At 51.7% G+C, this 22,891-nt stretch overlaps 2 protein-coding genes across 8 annotated transcripts in view; one reads left to right on the forward strand and one right to left on the reverse strand.

Moving 5' to 3' along the window:
* Window positions 1-5,812, forward strand: part of SCAP (SREBF chaperone) — a 94,575-nt gene extending 88,763 nt beyond the window's left edge. For 6 of the 7 annotated variants that reach the window (XM_077129481.1, XM_077129482.1, XM_077129486.1 and 3 more), the window contains 11 exons: window positions 619-995; window positions 1,517-1,717; window positions 1,796-1,997; window positions 2,075-2,190; window positions 2,285-2,813; window positions 2,919-3,004; window positions 4,423-4,505; window positions 4,591-4,757; window positions 4,921-5,001; window positions 5,115-5,321; window positions 5,404-5,812. In XM_077129481.1, coding sequence (XP_076985596.1) covers window positions 619-995; window positions 1,517-1,717; window positions 1,796-1,997; window positions 2,075-2,190; window positions 2,285-2,813; window positions 2,919-3,004; window positions 4,423-4,505; window positions 4,591-4,757; window positions 4,921-5,001; window positions 5,115-5,321; window positions 5,404-5,649 — 2,295 coding nt within the window. In that variant the 3' untranslated portion in view covers window positions 5,650-5,812. The remainder of the gene's footprint in view (window positions 1-618; window positions 996-1,516; window positions 1,718-1,795; window positions 1,998-2,074; window positions 2,191-2,284; window positions 2,814-2,918; window positions 3,005-4,422; window positions 4,506-4,590; window positions 4,758-4,920; window positions 5,002-5,114; window positions 5,322-5,403) is intronic. The other variant, XM_077129485.1, reaches the window with a different exon arrangement.
* The window catches only part of PTPN23 (protein tyrosine phosphatase non-receptor type 23), a 54,730-nt gene continuing 33,635 nt past the window's right edge, over window positions 1,797-22,891 (reverse strand). The window contains 24 exon segments of the mRNA XM_077129480.1: window positions 1,797-6,620; window positions 6,622-6,837; window positions 6,918-7,031; window positions 7,129-7,267; window positions 7,345-7,449; window positions 7,568-7,752; window positions 7,834-9,664; window positions 9,759-9,938; window positions 10,028-10,179; window positions 10,274-10,428; window positions 10,506-10,817; window positions 11,127-11,272; window positions 11,666-11,731; window positions 11,825-11,939; window positions 12,060-12,139; window positions 12,302-12,360; window positions 12,479-12,535; window positions 12,974-13,021; window positions 13,098-13,229; window positions 13,328-13,408; window positions 13,688-13,819; window positions 13,975-14,024; window positions 14,720-14,796; window positions 15,037-15,164. Of these exon segments, the coding sequence (XP_076985595.1) occupies window positions 6,357-6,620; window positions 6,622-6,837; window positions 6,918-7,031; window positions 7,129-7,267; window positions 7,345-7,449; window positions 7,568-7,752; window positions 7,834-9,664; window positions 9,759-9,938; window positions 10,028-10,179; window positions 10,274-10,428; window positions 10,506-10,817; window positions 11,127-11,272; window positions 11,666-11,731; window positions 11,825-11,939; window positions 12,060-12,139; window positions 12,302-12,360; window positions 12,479-12,535; window positions 12,974-13,021; window positions 13,098-13,229; window positions 13,328-13,408; window positions 13,688-13,819; window positions 13,975-14,024; window positions 14,720-14,796; window positions 15,037-15,164 (4,824 nt within the window). The 3' untranslated portion in view covers window positions 1,797-6,356.

Here is a 22,891-nt window from a genome sequence, read left to right on the forward strand (position 1 = left end):
AGAGGAGCCATAGTCTCCCCAGAGTGCTCAGGGCTGACCCAGGCAAGAACCTGAGCCACAGGGCACTCTGGGGTAGGCCCACCTCCTGGCCACTATGTTTCCCTGGGACCAAGTTCATCAGCTGCTGTGTAGTCATAACAGGCTTTAGAAGAGGCTGTAAGAATTCACCGGCTGGGCTGAGTGGAGGGGAGTTGCAGGGCTGGCTGCTGCCTGCCAGTGCCTTCCCCAGTGAGAGCTGGGCAGGGCTGAGGCCTTCTGAGGACCAGTACTCCTAGGCATCTCTGAAACAGGTCAGGCAGATGTCCCACTGGCCACTCTGACCACGAGAAGGGTGCAGCTTTCTGGCCCCAGCTGAGGCCTGGTTTGGGGGTAGAGAAGTTCTTTGTCAAACCTAAAATGCTCCAGTGTATTTCCTAGCCCTGACCATGGAAAGGGAACCAGGACCTTCTGATGGCCTTTGGCCACAGGTCACGGAGGGAGCTCAGGGTGACCAAATTAGAGGACAGATTGGGGTCTGTGTCCTCTCCCTACTCTTACAGACCTGAGGGCCAAGGCTGCTGGGGTTGGGGCTGCCTGTTGCTTCCTGGGGCTCCACTGAGCACCCGATGCTCACTACAGGCTGGCACCGTTGTCTGGATTGGCATCCTGGTATACACAGACCCGGCAGGGCTACGCACCTACCTGGCCGCCCAGGTGACAGAACAGAGCCCACTGGGTGAAGGTGCCCTGGCTCCCATGCCTGTGCCCAGTGGTGTGCTGCCTGCCGGCCATCCAGACCCTGCCTTCTCCATCTTCCCACCTGACACCCCTAAGCCTGCTGAGAACCAGACATTGCCAGAAGAGCCACCTGAGCCCGGGGGTCTCGCAGAAGGTGTTCATGTCAGCCCAGTTCCAGAGGTAACCTGGGGGCCTGAAGACGAGGAACTTTGGAGGAAATTGTCCTTCCGCCATTGGCCAACACTCTTCAGCTACTACAACATCACACTGGCTAAGAGGTGAGTTGGCTATGCCAACTGACACCTCCCTACTTAGCTCCCTATCCATAGTAAAACCTCTTCCCATTCAGGTTGCTGTAGGAGACCCATGGGTTTTAATTCTGCATTTTCTTTCAAATAATTTAAAACAGCTCCATACTGGTGGCAGCTGGTGCTCCAAACAGTCATAACCCAATAGAATGGCCCTGGGTCCTTGCTCTTAGGGAGCACTCACTCATTGCCACCCATCTTGTGCCAGGAAGGGGGTGAGGCAGATCTCAGCCTCCATGGTGATGATGGCTGCTCAGTGCCTGGCACCTGCAATAGAGCAAGGTTGGGAAGCTACAGCTGGGCCTGGGAGACACCAAACTCTGTCCCTACCTCCTAGGCTGAGAAGATTTCCCCAGGGGATGGACTTGGAGTCTTGCAGGCTGAGCTGAGTCCTTTGTGGAGAATAGGGAGAGCACTTGGGTTGGTAGGGAAGCGGGACTGCTGCAGGAGAGACATGTCCCTGCTGAGGCCTGTCTGCTGCCCGGAACCAGGTACATCAGCTTGCTGCCTGTCATCCCTGTCACCCTTCGCTTGAACCCGAGGGAAGCCCTGGAGGGGCGGCACCCACAGGATGGCCGTAATGCCTGGCCCCCGCCGGGCCTGAACCCAGGCCCTGCTCCTCATGCGCACTGGGAAGCTGGCCCCGAGGGGCCAGGCAGGGCACAGGCCCACGGAGATGTCACCCTTTACAAGTAAGGCTGGCTGAGGGGAGGGGACAGGCGGTGGGCAGGGCCTGGGCGCACCTCACTGCCCCTGTCCACCCGGCTCAGGGTGGCGGCACTCGGCCTGGCAGCAGGTATTATCCTTGTGCTGCTGCTGCTCTGCCTCTACCGCGTGCTCTGCCCACGCAACTACGGACATCCTGGTGGTGGGCCCGGCCGGCGGAGGCGTGGGGAGCTACCCTGTGATGACTACGGCTATGCACCGCCTGAGACAGAGATCGTGCCCCTGGTGCTACGGGGGCACCTAATGGTGAGCAGGGTGGTGGCAGCACACAGTGGGGTGGTGCCAGGTGCCCAGGCCCCCATCAATACGGTACCCTCCTGCAGGACATTGAGTGTCTGGCCAGTGATGGCATGCTGTTGGTGAGCTGTTGCCTGGCAGGGCATGTTCGCGTGTGGGATGCGCAGACTGGGGACTGCCTCACATGCATCCCGCACCCAGGGTAGGAGTGGCCACCCCTCCCTCTCATTCCCCCCACCTCCACCCCTGCCATGCTTCCATTGTATCTCACCCCATCCTTCTGGTCCCACCTGCAGGCACCAGGACAGCGGAGGCGTTGGTGGCATGTTTGAGGCTCAGGAGAGCTGGGAAAGTCTGTCAGATGGTGGGAAGGGAGGTCCAGAGGAGCCTGGGGATAGCCCTCCATTGCAGCACCGCCGCTGTGGCCTTCCATCACTTTCCCTCTTCCGGGACCAGCCAGACCTCACCTGCCTCATTGACACCAACTTCTCTGAGCAGCCTCGGCTCCAGGCCTCGGAGTTGGTGCAGCCGGAGCCTCGGCACCGGGCCAGCTGTGGTCGTACTCGGGATTCCCCAGGCTATGACTTCAGCCATCTGGTACAGCAGGTGTACCAGGAGGAGGGGCTGGCTCCTGTCCACAGGCCAGCCCTACGCCCACCCTCCCCTGGGCCTGCACCACTCCAGGGCCCTGAGGACGAGAGGGGCCCTCCTCCAGAGAAGGGCTCTCCTTTCTTCACCTGGGCCCCCAGCGCAGATGGCTCCATCTGGAGTCTGGAGCTGCAGGGCAACCTCATTGTGGTGGGGCGGAGCAGTGGTCGCCTGGAGGTGGGCAGAGGGGTTGGAGGAGGCAGGGGAGGCGGCGGGGGTGGGAGTGGGGGCTGTGCACCTCTGGGACAGGTAGGCAGGTGTTCACAGCATCAGGGCTTGCAGGTGTGGGACGCCATCGAGGGTGTGTTACGCTGCAGCAGTGAGGAGGTCTCCTCGGGCATCACTGCCCTCATCTTTCTGGACAAAAGGTGAGAACGCCAGGTTGCCTGCAGGTATTCCCAGTCTGTTGTGGCTAGACCACACCCTTTGAGTTTGTCCTGGCTCTCCTTCCCTGGTATATTGCCCTGGGCACTGACTTCTTGGTGTCCGGTCCTGTGCCTGTGAACAAGGGGCAACAGTCCACCTGACAGGTGACAGCCAAATGAGTTAACAGGTGTGAAGCACTTACTTAGATTAGAACCTGGCACGTGTGTACTTATTAGCCTTTCACTACTGACTCTTCCAGGTTTCTTGGCTGCATTCTCATTTACAGAAAACGCATTTTCAGAAGAGCCTTCTTGTTAAAACTTTTCTTTCTTTTGGTTGCTAGATGGATGTTATTCTGTTCTCCCCCGTTCCTCCTGTGGCTGCCCCTCAGCATGCTTTTTTGTCTGTGGATGTTGCCAGGGCTCCATCTGCACACACTTCCTGGGGGATCTTAAGGATCCTAGGCTTCGGCTCCCACCTCTGTGCTGATGAACCCAGGTCTCTACCCCTGACCAGGTGCCTTCTCCTGAAAAGTCTTCACCTGCCTGGTTGGGGGTGTTCCTCTCACCCTTAGCTATTTCTGTTTCTGCTAAATGCAGAACCACCGCCGAGATTCTTGCACAGGCCCTGGCTGACGCCCTATCCTCCAGCCTGGCCAAGCTCATCAGGTTTTCCCCTGATTTTTGGCTTCAAGGACACCAAGATTTCTGGTATCTGGGGTTTCCCTCCTTCCTTCCCCTATACTGTAGCCTCCCCAGAATTGTTGTGGGCCCTTTAAATTCATGGGCAGAGGCCATCGGCTTACACTGCCTTTTGCTGAAGTAAGATTTTGAACTCTACCCACTTTGAGGCTGTGGGGCCATTGGACTAAGATCCCCAACCCCTGCCTGTCAATTCTTGGGCAGCCAAGAAATTTTTACTTCTTTGTGGAAGAAATGGAGTGGGTGTTTGGGTCCAAGCTTCCTTTTTGCGATGTCTTGGAAGATACCTGATGGTGACGGCAAAACCTCCTGAAGCCTTGAATCATAGCCCTGCCCCAGGCATTGGTCCCTCTCCAAAAGCCAACTCCAAGGCTGTACTGAGGAGCTCTTTCCATGTATTTAAAATTTACAAACCTTGCACTAATGCTAACCAGTTACTTCTTTATCAGCATTAGCTCATTTTATCCTCACAACCACCTTGCAAGGTGAGTGGTTATCCCCTTCAACAGGCAAAGATGAAGCACGGGGTGATTGACAATTAGGATTGCATCTTGGGTTCCCTGGCTCGTTTGTTTCCCAGTGTCTTGTGCTTTCCCTTTGACTATGGTCCCTCTTATCCCTTCCTGAACCTCACTGGCTCTATCATGTGCCCCCATGCCCCACCCTGAGGCTGGGAACTCTGAGGGAGAGCTGCCCTGACAGCTGCTCTTCTCTTTTAGGATTGTGGCTGCCCGGCTCAACGGTTGCCTAGATTTCTTTTCCTTGGAGACCCACACTGCTCTCAGCCCCCTGCAGTTCAGAGGTCAGAGAGCTTAGGGTGGGCACATTTCCACGTGGTTGGTATAATATGGGGGATGCCTGCCACTGACTTGGTCTCTTGTTCCCAGGGACCCCAGGGCGGGGCACTGCCCCTGCATCTCCCATGTATAGCAGTGGCGACACAGTGACCTGTCGCCTGACCCACACAGTCCCCTGTGCACACCAAAAACCCATCACAGCCCTGAAGGCTGCTGCCGGGCGCCTTGTGACTGGAAGCCAAGACCACACGCTGAGGGTGAGTTCTGTCCGTCTCAGTGTCATAGCAGGAGGTGGGGAGTTTTTTGGGTTGGTCAGGGGGAGAGGTTGACTTTGTCTTGGAACTCTGGAAGGCATTTCCTGGCCAAAGTGTAATTTGGAAAATCCCAGACACTGGAACCTGATGTCCACCTCTGTTCCAGGTGTTCCGTCTGGAGGACTCATGCTGCCTCTTCACCCTGCAGGGCCACTCAGGGGCCATCACAACTGTGTACATTGACCAGGTTAGAGACCTGCTGGACCAAAGGTGGGGGAGGGGTACCAGGCCAAGCTCTCACCCTTTGTTCGTGACTCCTGGGAGCTGTTCCCTAGTCACCACATTGACCTGTTCCCCCAGACCATGGTGCTGGCCAGTGGAGGACAAGATGGGGCCATCTGCCTGTGGGACGTGCTGACTGGAAGCCGGGTCAGCCACATGTTTGCTCACCGTGGGGATGTCACTTCCCTCACCTGTACCACTACCTGTGTTATCAGCAGTGGCCTGGATGATGTCATCAGCATCTGGGACCGCAGCACAAGCATCAAGCTCTACTCCATTCAGCAGGTAGGCAGGTTGGGGCTGCAAGGTTCTCAGCTGTTTTATGGAAGAGCTCAAGACACTGAGCCTGCCATGTCCTTGCCTCTAGGACCTGGGCTGTGGTGCAAGCTTGGGTGTCATCTCAGACAACCTGCTGGTGACAGGCGGCCAGGGCTGTGTCTCCTTTTGGGACCTAAACTACGGTGACCTGTTGCAGACAGTCTACCTGGGGAAGAACAGTGAGGCCCAACCTGCCCGCCAGATCTTGGTGTTGGACAATGCCGCTATTGTCTGCAACTTTGGCAGTGAGCTCAGCCTGGTGTACGTGCCCTCTGTGCTGGAGAAGCTGGACTGAGGGCAGCAGCAGTTGAGATTCTTCCCCAGGCCCCATAGGGACCTCCCTGCCCAGGAAGGTGAGGGGTGCTCCGAGGGGGCCAATGCACTGGACCTAAACTCAGGGGAAGGAGCCGAACATCATCTGGAAGACTGTAATAAACTTTTTTTTTTTTTGTAAATCATTCCTGTTCTGGGCATTGTGAACAATTTGCTTCTCCCTCTAGAAGAGCTCTTGCCTCACTTATAGATATCAGCCCTGTATAAGTCAGATGCCTACTTGGAGCTGATCCAGGCAGGAAGTATACAAGTAATGGATAGCTGCAGGGTGGAGGAAGAGCAGAGGGCAAGAAAACAATGGTGGCCCTAATGTCACAGAACTTGGGACTCACCAACCAACCATCATCCATCTGCATCAACACATAAGTTCGCTAAAGGTGCACTGGTATTGGTATTCAGGCGCCCTTCCTGTAGTAATGGATGGACTCAGTGGCCGCAGAACAGGCTGGTTTACTATTTCATTAGCAAAGAGCTGAAAAATGTCAGGTCCCACAGAGAAGAACCTGACCCAGGGCCTGCACTGTATCGCCACCCCACAGGGTTGCAGGCTGGGCCAGGACTGAAGGCAGCAGGATTGGGGTTAGAGGCTATGCCCACCCTGAGGGGCCCTGCTGGGCAGGTAGGCATGGGAGATGATGTAGTGTGAGGACTCAGAGGGCAAAAGCCTATTTAGGTCTTGTTGAGGGTCCAGAGTGGATCCAGAAGGCTGAGGGGGTCATCAGTGGGCTGGGCAGCCCGCAGACCCTGCCCATTATGGGCTTGCAGAAAGTTCTGCTTGCTCATTCGCTGCTTTCCTCGCAAGGAGCTATCCAGGGAGAAGGCCTCAGGGGTCAAGGAGGCCAGCAGCTCCAAAGAAGAAGAAGGAGGCCCGAGGCTGGGGGCTTCAGGCACCGGCAGCTCCTCCTCAGGCTGGGGGTCCTCAGGCAGGGGTGAAGGAGGGGGGGGGTGGGGAGGAGGCTGGGAGCTGGTTAGATTCTGTGAGACTGGCTAGAGGCAGGGTGGGGAACTCTGCAGGGCCCAGCAGGCTGGCAGCTGAGCCATCCATGCCCCCAGGAGGCCGGATGCTAAGCTTGGCAATGGTGGCCTGGATAGAGCTGATGGGCACATCCCCACCAAGGACCAGGTCTTGGGAGTCCTGAGGCAGGTGAATCTGAGAAGACAGAAGTGGGTGAGGAGAGGGATACATGAGGCCACAGCTGGCCCAGCAGTGCCCACAATCTCCTTCCTTACCTTCTGGCTATTGCTTGTACTTGCCAAGGGCTTGCAGGGAGGGGGCACACCGTGGCGCTGCAGGACCTGCTCCACGTGTCGTACTACTGCCTCATGGCAGAACCTGAGGTGCAGCTGCAGGGGTACAGTTGGCTGGGTCAGCTAGACAAGGCCCTGTCACCCCCCAAGGCAAAAGGGTGAGGTAGATACCCCAGCCCCTGGAGGGCCTCACCTTCTCCTGCAGCATGTGTTTCCTCTGCTGCCGCATGTGCCGCACCAGCTGGGGCAGCTCAGGGATTCTATTTCCAGCCTCCACCTCCTGCACGGCTGCGTAGAGCAGTGCAAAGGCTCCCGTGCGACCCACACCAGAACTGTCACAGGAAGGGGATGTAAGGCTAGGCCAAAAGCAAAACATTGGGGGACCCTCAGGCAGCTGCCCACTCCCTACCTGCAGTGCACGACAATGGGTGTATGCAGAGGTCTCTGGTGCAGATAATGCGCGTGCACCTCTTGGATGAAGCGCAGCAGGTGGCCAGGGCTGTCGGGCAGGCCTCTGCATGGCAAGGCAGGGTCTGTGAGCCAGGCCTGGACAGGGCCCTTACCACCATCCCAGCACCAAGCAGTGGATGGCCCAACCGCATCCCCCCCCCCACCAGGGGCAGTGGACGCACAACTCAGGCCAAGTGGGGAAGTGAAGGTGCACAAGGGAACGCTTGAGGCTCTGGTCCCGGAACTGCAGGCTCAGCACACGTTCCACATGGGTCTCTGTGGTGCGGACACTGCTGAGGGCCAGGCTCAGGGCTCCATGTACCATGGGCTGGCCCCTCTCTGTGGGGAAGTAGCGTGCCACCTTTTGCTGAGGGACAGACAGCACCAGTTAGGGCTGGTATGCCAGGGTCCCTCTGGTCCCACCACCCTACACTGCCCAGCCTCTCACCTTCTCCATCTCAGCCTCAGACACCAGCATGACAATAACCGACACTTTTTGCTCGTGTACCATAAGCCAGAAGTCAGCAGCTGTGCCAGGCAATGGGGCCTGGGTGGCCACCAAGGGTGGACAGTATGGCGAGAGCCCCTCCACACGGCTGGCATTGATATAGTCATCCTTGCCCGAGCGGAGCACCACACGGTTACTGTCATAGGGCATAATGTCCTGATGCCGGTTCTTCAGGGAGTAGCAGCGGGCAATGGCGATGGAACGGCCACGGGCATCATGTTCTTGTGCATCTTGCAGCTCCCGCCAGACAGCGTCCAGAGTCCCTGCGTCCCCCAGCTGGCCCCGAAAGGCCTCCAGCTCCTGCTGCAACTGCAGCAGCCTCTCAGGACGTTCATAGGGATCCTGCTCGATCAGCCGCAAGGCTTGTGGTCGACGGCCCTCAGCTGCATCCACCTTGGTAGGCTGCAGAAGGGGTTGCCCACCCCCAGGAGGCTGTGAGCCCCCATGCTGACTCTCAGGGCTAGAGGAGAGCAGGTCCGCCGCTGCAAAGCCTCGGCGCAGGCAGGGGGGTGGCTCTGCAGTAGGGGGCCGAGGAGGAGCCGAGCCAGGCCCTGGTGATGGGGCAGGTGAAGGCACCAGGTGGGGAGTGGGGGCAGGCTGGCTGGCAGGCGGGGGGCCTCCAATGGAGAGAGGGGTTACTTGGGAGGCCAGGGGCCTGGGGGAAGGGGTAGGACCATATGCCAAGATGGGATGGGGAGGCTGGGGAGGCCCAGGGCTGGGGAAGGCCAGAGCTCCTGAATGGGGGGGTAAAGGATCTTGGGAGGGCCCTGGGTAAAGCGGGTTGTGCAGTGACGGTGGCAGCTGCCCCAGGACATTAGGCTGAGGGGCAAAGGGGAAAGGGGGTTGGGAAGGGAGGGGGACTGGGGCCTGGGGTTGGAAGAGGTGTGGATGCTGGAGTGGCAGGGGCTGCTGGGGGGGCTGGGGAGGCTGTGGGGGCTGGGGAGGCTGGGGGGCCTGGGGCCCAAATACAGCTCGTGAGGGCTGGGGCTGGGGCTGGGGCTGGGGCTGGAGCTGGAGCTGGGGCCCGGGCCTGGGCCCAACCCTCGGGGCTGGGAAACCTGTGGCGATCCTGGGAGGAAAGTGGTGCTGGGCTGGGAGGGACTGCTTGGTCCCTATAGGGTAGGCATAGGGTGCAGCCAGTGGCTGCGGTGGGAGCACTGGAAAGCAGGGCTGAGTAGGAACAGGGGTGGGGGGTGGCCGTGGTGCTGTGTGGCTGGAAATGGGGGTTTGGACACTATCTACTGTGGTGGTAGCTAACCGGACCCCCATGGCCAACTCGGGGCCAGAGAACTGGGAAGGTGGGGCAGAGGGCAGACCAGCAACAGGCAGGGGTGGCCCTACCCCCACATAGGGACTACTCACCACACCGTGCTGGGGGGAGGATCGGGGCACAAGGCCCAATTCAGGTGTGTAGACAGGGGCTGAGTAGAGGGCAGTTCCAGGTGCCATGGCCATTGCAGAGTGCCCTGGGGCCTGGGGAGGCCCAGGATGCAACAACTGGGGGGAGCCTGAGTAAGTACTGGGGGGAAAAGTGCCTGAAAGATAGTGGGGTCCTGGACTTGCAGAGCTGGGGAAGGGGCTGGGAGGGAAGTGCAATGGGATAGCAGTTCCCATGAAGGCGTCAGGTGGCCGGGGGCCAGCCACCATGTCAGGGGGCAGGCTCCGCAGCTCCTCGGGCGGGTCTCCTGTTTCCCCTGCCTCACTCTCCTCCCTACGTGGCAGCAATGGCTTTGGGGCCGTGGGCCGTGGTGGTGGCTTCTTCTTTAGCTCCCTGTGGGACATGGCAAGGGAAAAGTGGGGCCAGACCCCCATCAGCCCAGCCAGGACATGGCTAGAGCCACACACCGACCTGGGCCCACACCCACCTGTCCAGGAACTGTTGGCGGGCAGCCTCACGGGCCTGGCAGGCAGACTGAGCCCGTTCCAGGAGAGCAGCCACCTTGCTCTCCAGGTCTGCATAGAAGTCCTTGCCCTCTTGGGACTTCTTCATCAGGTCCTCATAGGCTTCATAGGAGGCCACGAGGGTCTGCAGCGTGGAGTTCCACCTGACGAGGCAGAAGGGCCAGCATGAGGTGAGCAGGTGCAGCAGGGTTTTGGGCAGGACTCTGGGCAAGGGGCAAGGCCAGACACTAACTTTTGGTCCAGTTCGCTCAGCACCCGCCGCACGGCCGCATACTGCACATTAGCCTCTGTCAGTGCTCTTAGAACGTTGTCCTGGGCAGCCAGGTTCTGCTCCAGGTACACCCTTAGTTGGTCGTACTTCTTCAACTGCTCCTCAAACAGCTTCTGAAGGAGTACAATGGGGCAGGGGAGAACTCAGGGCTTCATCATGTTAAGGGTAGGGCCCAGCACTAGAGCCCTCCTCCCTGCTTACTCCCACCTTCATCTCAGAGTGGTCCGTAGTCACCAGCGAGGCAGTAATGTCATCCTTCTGGATAAGCTCCCGCAGCTGCTGCTCCAGGGACACGCGCTGGTCCCGCATCTCCTGCACCTTGGTCAAGATGCGCTTCAGGTTCTGCAGCACAGCCTTGTCCTCTGGGGGGCAGCAGTGGTCAGTGAGGCCAGAGAAACCCCCAGCTCTGTATCTCTCTGCATGGGGAAGGCAGACTCACCTGAGGAGAGGGCTGGCGTGGGCAGAGCAGCCCGGACCTGGTCCAGCGGCCCACTGAGCAGGCGCAGGTTGCCAACGTGCAGGTTCATGGCACGGTGCAGCTCACTGTTGGTGAAGGAGGCCTTCTCGTGGACCTCCATGTACTTGGCCCATTCTTGCCTCACCTCTGCCAACTCAGCCTTGGGGGCTGCTGGGCTGGCCCCAGCCTGGCCCACTGCCTCCTGGAACTTCTGGTCAAGCAGCTCATCCTCCTCCAATAGGTCCCTGATGTCCTTCAAGGAGGCCTCCACATCCGTGAACACGCCTGACAGCACTGGGAATGTCAGCGGGAGAGGCTAAGGCAGGCAGGCTAGGTGCCCACTCCAGACTGTTTCCCAAGGGACAAAAATCCCCACTCAGTCAAGGGCTTGTGTCCAGCTTCAGCAATCACTAAGCTCTGAAAACAGCACAGTTAGGTAAGATGATCCAAGGTGACGGGGGTGAGGAGAGGACAGCTCTACCCTCTATGAAAAGGAGACACAGGGAGAACATGGGTCCCAGGAGGACAGGTCCTCAAGTGGGAGGCCGTAGCAAATAGCTTCCACACTTCTATCCTCACTGTCTGCTCTAACCCCTTGCTCACCTTGCATGGACTGGACAAGGTTCCTGACAGTGTCAGGCCGGACACTGAGTGCTGCACACTTCTCCATAAGCTGGGGTGGAATGTGGTTGTACACGTCAAGGTTGTCCACTGTTTCAGGGTCCAGCTGCATCGAGTCCATGAACTGACTGGGGGGGGGGATGGCAAGAGGACGAGGACACTGGGCACTGACCCTACTCCTCCCCGTGTAAGAAGAAATGGCCTTTCCACCACTAAAGCTTGCAGTGGGCAAATCACTATCCCTAACCTCCACCATTAGGTCTGGCCTAGTCTAGATCCACAGAACATGCCCACAGCACTGCTGAAAAAAATGTGACAGAAGGAACAAACCTCCTCCCACAAGATACATTCTTCTCACCTTTTAACTTCTCACCCAATGAGGCCTGGGTGGGAGAGGAGAGTTAGGAAATCTTCTGCATTAGCTGATATTTCCCTCATCCTCTCCCCATCACAGGCAGCAATGGGACCCCATCCTGGTGCATATCCCCCCATACCACCCACCCCAAGTCCAGGACACTCACTCTAGGACCTCATTCTTGTCCTCAATCTTGGCCATCATCTCCCGAAGCAGCTTAGCCTTTTCCTCACTGCAGGGAAAAGTGGCAGAGCAGGTGCTGGAGGTCTGTGTCTCACCCCAACCCCACCAGTGCTAAGGTCAGGCCCAACGCCCTCCCACCTACCTATACAGCGATGAGGCTTCATGGGCAGCCATGGGTACCAGTTTGGCAAAGATGTCAGGGCCTGTAACAGCTGGGTCTGTGGGATTCACTGGCAAGGGCTTAACCAAAGGGGCTCCTGGGACGGGGAAGAATTGTGGCACTCAGGCCCATGCAGAGACCTGGAGCCTGTGCCTCTGTTCTATCCCATTATCTTCACTCCCAACCCCAATCCTCAGCGTCTCCTCAGCTCCCAGACCTTTAACAGGCTGAAGGGTGTCCAGAGTTGGGACAGACTCATGGTAGATGAAATCGTTGTCCTTCTTAGCAGAATTGTACCTGCAGGTGAGGAGAGTGGGAAATCTTTGGGACTCAGCAGCAAATAAAGATCCAGCCTCCCATATGGGCCACTGCTCTCTGGCACTGATGGCCAAGAACACAGAAGAGTGAGACCCTTCAAAACGAGGGAAACCAGGGCCACCCACAGCCCCATAGACTCACTTTCCCCCAATGACATCCATAGCGAAGCGAAGTGCATCTTGCACAGTATCAGGCTGGCCCTATGGAGTAGGGATAAGGGGTGGGGGCTCAGCACCAACCAAGGCAAATGCCAGGACATCCCCATGGCCCCCACCAGGATGGCTCTGAGAAGGCAGTCGGGACCTTCCTCGACTTTACCTTGGCCAACTTGATGGCTTCATTGAGCTTGTCCAGGGCACTCTGGAAGTATGCAACCTACATTGGACAAAGCCTGGTTTGTTCTTTCCTGCACGGACCCCCTACTCCTTCCTGCCTCCCCACCTAGCCCTGCCTGTTCTCATAGAAGACAAGCAGTGAAGAGACAGCCAGGCAACAGCCCATCCAAAAGCACCAAGGTTAGTGTCACAGCCTGCTCTACTCTATGGCTTATATCTCCAACCAGTCACCTATACGGAGGTGGGGGCAGGAAGGTGGGGAGGGAGCCCACCACACTTTCTCAGAGTCCTAGGGATGGGGGCTACACAAATGGGACAACATAGTAAAACCCACCAGTCACGCAGCAGGGTAGTAACCCAGGGGTGTGGGGATGAAAGACACAAAGAAAAGACCACCTCCCCCATTCTGTAAAGGAAGGGACCACATGAGGATCTCATTAACAAGATAGGATGGAACCAGTCCTAAGACCTCACTCACCTGCTCCCCAAACTTCTGCTGCTCCTCAGCCTGCTTCCCCATGTGCAGCTGGAAAAGAAGAAGAAATGCCATGACTTGTTTCCTGCACTAGGGCAGCCCAGCCCAGAGGCCGTGGTGCACTCACATGGGCCACAGCTGCAAAGTAGTAGATCTTCATCTGCACCAGTTTCTTCCAGTCCTTCTGGATCCGACCCAGCAATGAGGCAGTGTCGGGGTTCTCCAAGGCCCGGCATGCCTCCTTGTAGTAGTCCACCACCTGGGAGCCAGGACGGGGGTCCCATCAGCGGGGTCAGGAGTAAGCATAGAACTGCCCTCCATCCATTAAGGGCCACCATCTATCTACCTGGTCCCTACCTGGGCGCTGATGCGGGCCACCAGAAAGCTTTTCCTGTTGTCCAACATCGACTTTTCGAGGAGGCATTCCTGAGCCTGGCCCTGGGACAACAAATGCAGGAGAGGATGCACTTGCTCACTCAGAAACTTGTCTACCACAGGAATCCTCTCTTCACTGTCCTCTCTCCTCCAGCCCCAGCCCTCATAGCAAGAAGCACAACCCTGCTGCTCATAGTCCATCACCAAAGTCAAAGCCCCTGCTTGTCCCTCACTATCCATCTAGTCATGTCTGACCCAGTCCAGGATCCAGCACTAGCAGCTCCCTCCCTTGGCCATTTCCTTCTTTGACCTGTGTTGGCTCTAACAAGGGCACCTCCGCACCAGCATAAGGTTGACATTGAGCGTGAGGATCTGGCGACTCATATCGACACTGTAGGCTTGAGGGAAATGCTCGCGCAGGTAGGCAAAAGCACCCGCTGCACACTGGAAATGGGTACAGGAGACCTTCATGCCCTAGGAGAGGGAGAGAGGAGGATGGCCAGAGGCAGAGTCAGATAGCCACTTGTGTCCACGCCCAGAGGGCACAATTTATTCAAGTCCTAGAGCATGAGAATACTCAGCGCTCTCCCTGTGATGTCCCCATGTCCCACCCAGGCCCTGCCCCTCACCTCCTCAGACACTCGCTTGTCCATGGCCCCCAGCATGGAGTGCAGCGCCCCTAGGGAGGCAGAGGGCATAGGATCAGGGCTGCTCCCCTAGGCTGCCCAACCTGAGTTAGGGGTGAGGCAGAGGGGAACAATGGTATTATCCACAATCAGGAAAACCAGGAGCTGGAAGAAGTTAGTCCAAGGACACCAAGGTTGGAGAAAATAGGGAAACTCAGAAATCAGGCCAAGCTCCTCAGTCTCCCACTCTTTGACAGGAGCTGAGAGGCAGAGAAAAAAGGTGCTTCCCATTCATAGCCCTCAGCCTATGGGTCCAGTCTTGAAACTTCAGGGACCATACATATGACAATGGGGCTTTCAAGGCTTCTTCCTTGAGCCAGCCTGATACTGAGTCAATTAGGGGTTAATAGTAGGAGAAGTTCAGGCCAGCTTAGTTCTCCTTCTGCCTGAAGGAGCCCACAGCAATAAGGGGGATGGGAGGGTCCAGCCAAAGCAGAAAAGGAGACTGCCTCTCCTGGCCAGAGCACACAGTAGCAACACTGTATGATAGCCAGCCTGGTCAAGCCTCTCCCCAGGAGGGTGGATCCCCATGGGCCCAAAAACACAGCAGAGGAACTGGCAAAGCTATGGACAAGTCAGAATCCATGTTTCTTCCCTTCATCAGCCCATCTCCTGAGCTGGGACCTTGGGCTAGCAGGGCTTGGAGGCAGGGCCATGGGAAAGGCTAGGAAGGGGTCAGGTAGCTCACCAAGGTTGTAGAGAATGCAGGCTTGCTCGTACTTGATGTCTTCATGGGCCACAGATTTGCCTGAGAAGATCTCAGTCCTGCAGACATGCCACCCCAGTCAGAATGAGGGAAGGGGCTGACCAGGGGTGTGAGGCTGGACAACGGGATGAGCCACCCCCAGAGCAGGGTCAGGGGGAGGAGAGATGGGGGAGACTACCCCAGGCCACTGCCCTCCTGTGCAGTGAGGAGCAGAGGAGAGAGAGAGAAGGAGCATCCCCATTGCTCATGCACCCCTAGGGCTGCCCCAGGCTCCCTCCAGTCCTGCCTGCTACTCTTACCAGGTGACAGAGATGGCAGCCTCCTGGCCTGAGCCCATGGGGACCCGACTCTGAAGGTAGTGGAGCTGGCCTAGGTATTTTCGGAGGACGCTACAGCCCTCAAAGTCCCGTGGTACACGGACAGCATTCTGGGGGCAAGACGGGAGAAGCAGGCCTGCGATCACTTGGGGTAGGAGACAGGTAGGCCAGCTGCCCACAAACACCCAGAAACATGCATCAGAGCTGGGAGATTGCACACTCCAAGGGATATGAAGAAACCCCACTGATACAAACCATCCCCCAAGCCAGGGCCAGTGGGAAAGTAAATCAGTACCATCTTCTGGAAGGTTAGTTTACAACATGTATTAAACATTTTGATGTACTTAACTTCTGACCCACATTCCTACACCTAAAAATCTACAGTAAGGTATATACAGAACAACAAATGCTAAATTGTGCATGAAGGATATTTATTATACAGCATTATTGACAGGGCCAAACACTAGACCACCAACAAAATTTCCATTAAAGAGGACTGTTTAAAAAAATTATTTCAGGGCTACGACAAAGAAAATTCTACTGTCATGACAACTGAAGACTAGGATCGCTATTTCTTGCTATGTTAAGATATCCATGTCATATGGTTGAGCAAAACAGTATGTAAAAGATGAATGGTATAATTTCATTCATGTAAAGCCACATAGTTATCAATATCCAAATAGGTATAAAGACAAAAAGGAAATATTCAGAAGATTGTATACCAAAGTGTTAAATGATTATCCCCAGGTAATCATCTTTCTTCCTATTTCTTTCAACTTTACTTTTCTTTATTCTTTTTCTTCCTACTTCTTTTCACTAAATGTTTAATAAAAATAATTTTTACAATAAACCCAGCTATTCTCATTTTTGGAAAAACAAAACCACCCTCCTGCCCTAACAAGCAGAACAGCAGACATTACAGCCCCTAGGCAGAAGGTACACAATGAGGGGAGAGGAGCACTGTGTAGACCCCTCCCCTGCCTCCCACAGAGGCCCAAGCCTATCAGAAAGGCTGGTCAACACTGGCCAGGAGAAATCCTCCTGGACACTATACTCTGGAGCCTGGCTGAGCTCTTGGAAGAGAACCCCTGCCCACCCCCACCCCCGACCACATGCCCCTTTGAATGCTGGGCAGGGAGAAATCCAGCACTAGTCACTAGTCCCACCCTACACCACTTCCTACTGGTGTCTTGGTGAAACTATAGCTCCCCCACTAGGCCTCAGTCTCCGCTTTAAACCTGAATGATAATCCCCCTGGTGGTAAGGCCTCTAGAATGCCCATGAAAGGTCAAGGATGGTCAGGGATACACTACTGAGCTGCTACCCGAAGAGGCCTGCCCTACATGCCAGGGCTTCTCAAATCTAGTCATTCTAATCCCCCTCCCTCCATCATAATCTCTGCCTTACTCAAATACCACTTGCAGTTAAATTTTTTCTTTAAATCAATCCTTTTTTTTTTTTTTTTTACACACTGGAGCCATATCCTAAGCAGCAACATCTGTAAAATAACAGGCTTGATGCTCTAGGTATACATTTTTTAACACTCACTAAAGCATATACAAAAATATTTTTAAATATATTTGTGTTTGTACTTCCTAAAATCATCTTTTGCAAACAAAGGAAGCAAACCACCTCCAGGTGGCACACAGATCCACCTAGACCCTTTAATCCAACCACCCCGTCAGAATCTCTCTATCCAACTGCAGCTTAAGTGTGGTAGGAACCAGAGCACACAGAGGACTCTGAAAGAAAACTTCTGTGGTGTCACAGCCACCCCCCACCCTACACCCCATGCCTGTCAGTTTTATTCCCTGTAACCACAGAGCCAAGAATTTATTTCAGAATTAGAACTGGAAATTTCCTTAGAGATCATCTATTCCTGCTCTCAATTTTACAGCTAAGGAAAGAGAGATCTAGATTAGGGAAAGGGGATTGCCCAAGTATATCCACCTCCTCTCTTTCCTTTGCCAAATCAATGAGTTACGGTAAAAGGTTGTGTCTTATGCTGTCTCTACTTTGGACATCACTGTGCTCTGACATACTTTCTGTAATTCATTAAAAACCAGACCAGTATTAGTTCTAGAATTGCTGAAATAGTTAAGTTACTCCGTTTTGCTTTTACTTTTCATATTGCTGAATTTGGAAGTTTTAAAGTTTGCTCTGTAGTTTCACAAGTATAAGAAATACTGATCTAGTCCAACTCCTACACTGTTTGGACAAATAGGCAAAGTTCCAGGAAGGGGAAATGGCTGGTCCACGTCCTTCTATATCCTTATATGACTGTATCTGGCTGTGGCTCCCTTTCAGCTCTTTAGGCCCCTAGTCCAGAGAGCTCTCTGCTGTCCACTGCTCAAGGCAGGTGCCTGCCCCACAATTTGAAGGCACTGCCTCAGATGCAAGCCTAGAGAACTAGCAACAGTGCTCCTCTTGGATGTGCTATGTGCATGTGTACCTGTGTGTGCAAGACGGGGGCGGGGCCAGAGTGTTGATATTCTCTCACTAGTTTGAAACTTCATTCAAGTAAAATATCTTAAAAATTATTTTTAGATCAATTCATACACAGTAATTTAAAGAGTATCTCTCTAATATATACAGACATACCAATTAATTATCCCTGCTCTTGGGAAAAGATACAATCGCTTACATTTTGAAATTATAAGTAAAAACTTTACTTAAATCTTTTGCTATTTAAGCAGAAACTGGGTGGAAAGTGAGGTGATTCACCTTTTTGACAATTCTCAACTTCTCTGAAGAACAGTGTCACCTTCTTTGAAAGTCAGGTAAGTGCTTTAGTGTATTTAAGCTTCTAATAAATTACAAATACACAGCATGTTTTCATGTATTTTTTCCTAATTATTTTATGCACTGCTGTATAGCAACAGGTTTCCCCTTCTGTTGTTGTTAGAAGTCTGAAATTTGCATTGTCCTGGCTGTGTGTGGGTATCAGGGATGTAAATATCTGCTGCAGAAATCAATAGCTCTTAGTGTTTATCGTGCATCACTTACCTGATCTGATACACCCATGCAGCCATCTTTGCATCAAGCCAGCAGTATTGGTAACTGTTTTTGTTATTTAACTGACCTGGTAATATTGACTACATTTTCAATTAGGCTACCAAGTGAAAACATTTAAAATGATTTCATTTTCTATGTCAGCTCTTCAGAAGTTAGTATCAGCAAGGACAGATAACCTCAACCAAATCCAGAAATGCACAGATAAAAAATCCATCCAGAGAATCCGCCATGAACTCACATGCGGCTCCCTAATAGGATACTGCCTTCTATTGTTCAAACTTTGCCTCAAATTCTTCAAAAGTGAAATAAGCAAGTTGGCACCCAGCCTTCATAGCACTGCTTCCAACTCTTTCACAATGCTCTTAGGCAGCAGAGAATAGTTTCTTGCCAGAGAACTGGACCTACATCAACTTTTTTAGGTCTGATTGATATATCTGCTATTCCAGTAACTGTAGTTCCACACTAACCCAACCTTTTATCAATCATACGGGTATGGCCTAGCAGTACCTTGGCAATGTCACTTAAGCTTCTGGCTTCTAAAAAAGAAGAATAAATGTGTATTATCACAATGGCTGATTCTAGGCATGATTATTGTGTTCTTTATACTTCTTTTATTTTCCAAGTTTTTCTTTTAGGTTGTATGAACTGTTAATTCACTGGAATATAAACAGAGTGACTATGCAGACCATCCTGCCCCCGCAACAGAGCTTCTGAGAGGTGGCTGTGCCCACTACCACTGCACCCCGCAAAAACCCAAACAAACCATCTCAAACCAGCAGAACAGCCAGCACCATACTCAATGCTGACACATCAGATACCAGAAACAAATCAAAGATGGACATACTCACTTATACACACATATATACCTAACATTTTTCTGTAAGCGCTTACCAATTGCAAGAAAAGAAAATTAGGGGAATGGCTGTTAAAAAAAAAGAAGGCAAGGGCGGGCCACGGTGGCTCAGCAGGCAAGGATGCTTGCCTGCCATGCCAGAGGACCCGGGTTCATTTCCCGGTGCCTGCCCATGTTAAAAAAAAAAAAGAAGGCAAAATTATCATTTGTATATGATATGACTGTGTATTTGGAAAACCCAAGAAAATGAGCTGAAACGCTTTAGAAACTATAAGGGAATGAACAAAATCAATTTCTCCGTTGCTTTTCTCCACACCAACTATAAAAGGTGGAACATATGATGGGAGAGGAGGACACTCATAACAGTAACAAAAAACATAAAATATCTAGAAATAAATTTAACAAGGTACATGCAAAACCTACATGAAGACAACTACAGGACTTTACTGAGGAATCAGAATAAAAATGTGAAGACAGGAATAGATAACCAGTTCCCAGAGAGAAAAGCACCTCATAAAGATGTTAATTCGATCTACTTAATCTGTACATTTAAACCACAAAATTCCCAACATTATTTTGGGGAACTAAACAAAAAGGCTCTAAGTTCATCTGAAGACTAGTCATGTGAGAACAGACTTGGAAAGCTTGGAAAAAAAAAAGTTATTAACAGGAATTGTACATTTTACCATCTGATAAAACTAACAGATACAATCAATACTTTAAAAATATGGCTTGTAGAGAAAGATTCAAGATGGTGGAAGAGCACAGCAAATCCAGAAGTGTACCCAAAGTACATATAAGAATTCAGCATATGAAAGTACTCCAAAACAGGAGAAAAAATTTGGAGAAAAAGTTAAGTCCCGGTCTTCTGCCACATATCATATACAGGTGATTTTCATTATCCATGGTAGTTATGGTCTACAAACTCGCAGTGAACACTGAATTACTGAATATCGAACCACTGCTTAGAGGAAATACAGGGTTAGGTTCCTGAGGGTCTCTGGTCACCATATTTTTGTCAACCAAACAATACATAACGTTGTTTTGTATATTTCTGACTAAAGACACCTTATTTAATATATACTTTTGAGTCATTAACCCTGACTCACAGCCAACAGTACTGTACCATATGCCAGTCTTTTCTAAGCCAAGATTTTGTCCGGAAGGCCCATCACAGCCCTCCTCCAGCATTTCTGCACTATGCCTGGGGACCATTAAAAACAGCAAAATCCCAACAATGAAAAAATCAAAGATGCAAAACAGCATAAAATACATCACAAAAAGGACACTTCTTTACAGCATGAGCGTTGAAAGAAGAAGGAAGAGCATCACCTCATTGAGTTTCAGCTGGTGATGTTCATGTTAGGTGGCTCACATTTTTTATCACTCTGTGCATGTACAGAGTGACCATGAAAGCAACCGGAGTGTTGATTCTGAACTTACAAATCTGAGCAAATAAGTAAAATCACAACTATGAAATCTGCACATCTGATCTGCAGATTAGGACTGACTACTTAAATAAATGCCATATAGAATAAAGATTTAAGTAAAAAACAAAATCATACAAGTACCAGAGGAAAAACAGCAGTGACTACTGATATCTTATTTAGGTAAGGACGATTTTTAAAAGCATATTAAAGGCAGATACTTTAAAGGAAAATATAGGTTGGACCTGATTTATAAGCATTTAAAATAATTGTTTTATAATTTGTATTAAAAACACAACAAACAGGGGACAGTACCAAAATGGTACCTTGGAAAGATGCACGATTTAGTTCATCCTCCAGAACAACAACTAAATAACCAGGAACAGTACAGAACGTCTCCTAGAGCCACATCAGTGACCAGACACACAGCGTACCCCAGTCTGGACCAGCTGGACGAGCTACGAGACCCCCAGAACCATGAGTTTCCCAAGCCGTGGCAACTGGTGCCCCTCCCCCACAGGCTGCTTCCCAGAGGGAAAAGGAAAGAGACTTTACTAGCAGCAGGGGCTGAGCACAACCAAACACCAATCGTGGAATTAATTAACAAAATTCTGAAAACTAAAAATAGGCCCCCAGCTCAGGTGAACCTGGTCAAAGCTGAGGGTGCTCATTTTTGCCCCGTGCCAAGGGGGCAGGGCTCACGAAAAAAAAAGAAACAGAGGTGTTTGTGGCTGTGTTTCTACAAAGGCTTGACTGCCTTTGGATACAGCGGCAGGGCTTCTCAGGCTGCAATTGCCCCAAGCATAGGCAGAAACAAGCTTGTTTGAGGGCTTGTCTGGAGCCTGCGCCTTCCCTAGGGGAGGGGTGAAGCCCAACTCAGGTGGAATCCCTCCCTTAAGGAATTCAGAAACCAGGGCTTGGTAACTGGCAGCCATTAAAACCAACCTACAATCTCTCCTGTCTCCACCATGCCCCCAGCAGGGGGAGTCTGCCAAAGTTAAAGGTACCACATCATCTTATGCTGGTGGGACCTCCAGGCAGACAAGCGCCACATACTGGGCAGGATAAGAAAAACAGAGTCCAGAGACTTCACAGGAAAGTCTTTTAACCTGCTGGGTCTCACCCTCAGGGAAAACTGATGCAAGCGACTCTTTCCTCCTGACAGGAGGCCAGTTCGGTCTGGGAAAATCCAGCTGGTATCTATAATACCTAAGCAGACACTCCTAAGGGTGGGGGGAAAAAGGCACCATACAGGCAGGGCAAGAAACAAGAACAGAAAAATTCTCCTCTGCTAAACAAAACCTAAGCTAGTGGTCCAGAAAAAGCTGAACTGAATGTGAAAGAACAGACAGACAACAAATTCATCCAGCAAGAAAACCCTAGGTAAAAGAAGTGAAAGCAATCTCCAGAATAAACAAATTAAGGTAATTAATTGCCTAGACACCAGCAAAAAATAACGAATCACACTAGGAAAACTGAAGATATGGCCCAGTCAAAGGAACAAACGAACAATTCAAATGAGATACAGGAGTTGAAACAATTAATTCAGAATATACGAACAGACATGGAAAACTTCATCAAAAATCAAATCAATGAACTGAGGGAAGATATAAAGAAGGCAAGAAACGAACAAAAAGAAGAAATTGAAAGTCTGAAAAAAATCACAGAACTTAAGGGAATGAAAGGCACAGTAGAAGAGATGAAAAAAACAATGGAAACCTACAATGTTAGATTTCGAGAGACAGAAGATAGGATTAGTGAACTGGAGGACGGAACATCTGAAATCCGACAAGAAACAGAAACTATAGGAAAAAAATGGAAAAATATGAGCAGGGACTCAGGGAATTGAAAGACAATACGAAGCGCATGAATATATGTGTTGTGGGTGTCCCAGAAGGAGAAGAGAAGGGAAAAGGAGGAGAAAAACTAATGGAGGAAATTATCACTGAAAATTTCCCAACTCTTATGAAATACTTAAAATTACAGATCCAAGAAGTGCAGCGTACCCCAAAGAGAATAGATCCAAATAGATGTACTCCAAGACACTTACTAATTAGAATGTCAGATGTCAAAAAGAAAGAGAGAATCTTGAAAACAGCAAGAGAAAAGCAATCCATCACTTACAAGGGAAGCTCAATATTCTAAGTGTAGATTCTCAGCAGAAACCATGGAGGTGAGAAGATGGTGGGATGATATATTTAAATTATTAAAAGAGAAAAACTGCCAACCAAGAATTCTATATCCAACAAAATTGTCCTTCAAAAATGACAGAGAAATTAAAACATTTTCAGACAAAAAAATCACAGAGAATTTGTGACCAAGAGACCTGCTCTGCAAGAAATACTAAAGGAACACTAGAGACAGATATGAAAAAACAGGAGAGAAAGGTGTGGAGAAGGGTGTAGAAAGGAAAACTATGAGTAAAGGTAAAAAGAAGAAAATTAGATATGACATATAAAATCCAAAAGGCAAAAATGGTAGAAGAAAGTACTACCCATACAGTAATAACACTAAATTTTAATAGATTAAACTCCCCAATGAA

Source organism: Tamandua tetradactyla, chromosome 15 (genome assembly GCF_023851605.1).
Source record: "Tamandua tetradactyla isolate mTamTet1 chromosome 15, mTamTet1.pri, whole genome shotgun sequence".
Lineage (NCBI taxonomy): Eukaryota > Metazoa > Chordata > Mammalia > Pilosa > Myrmecophagidae > Tamandua > Tamandua tetradactyla.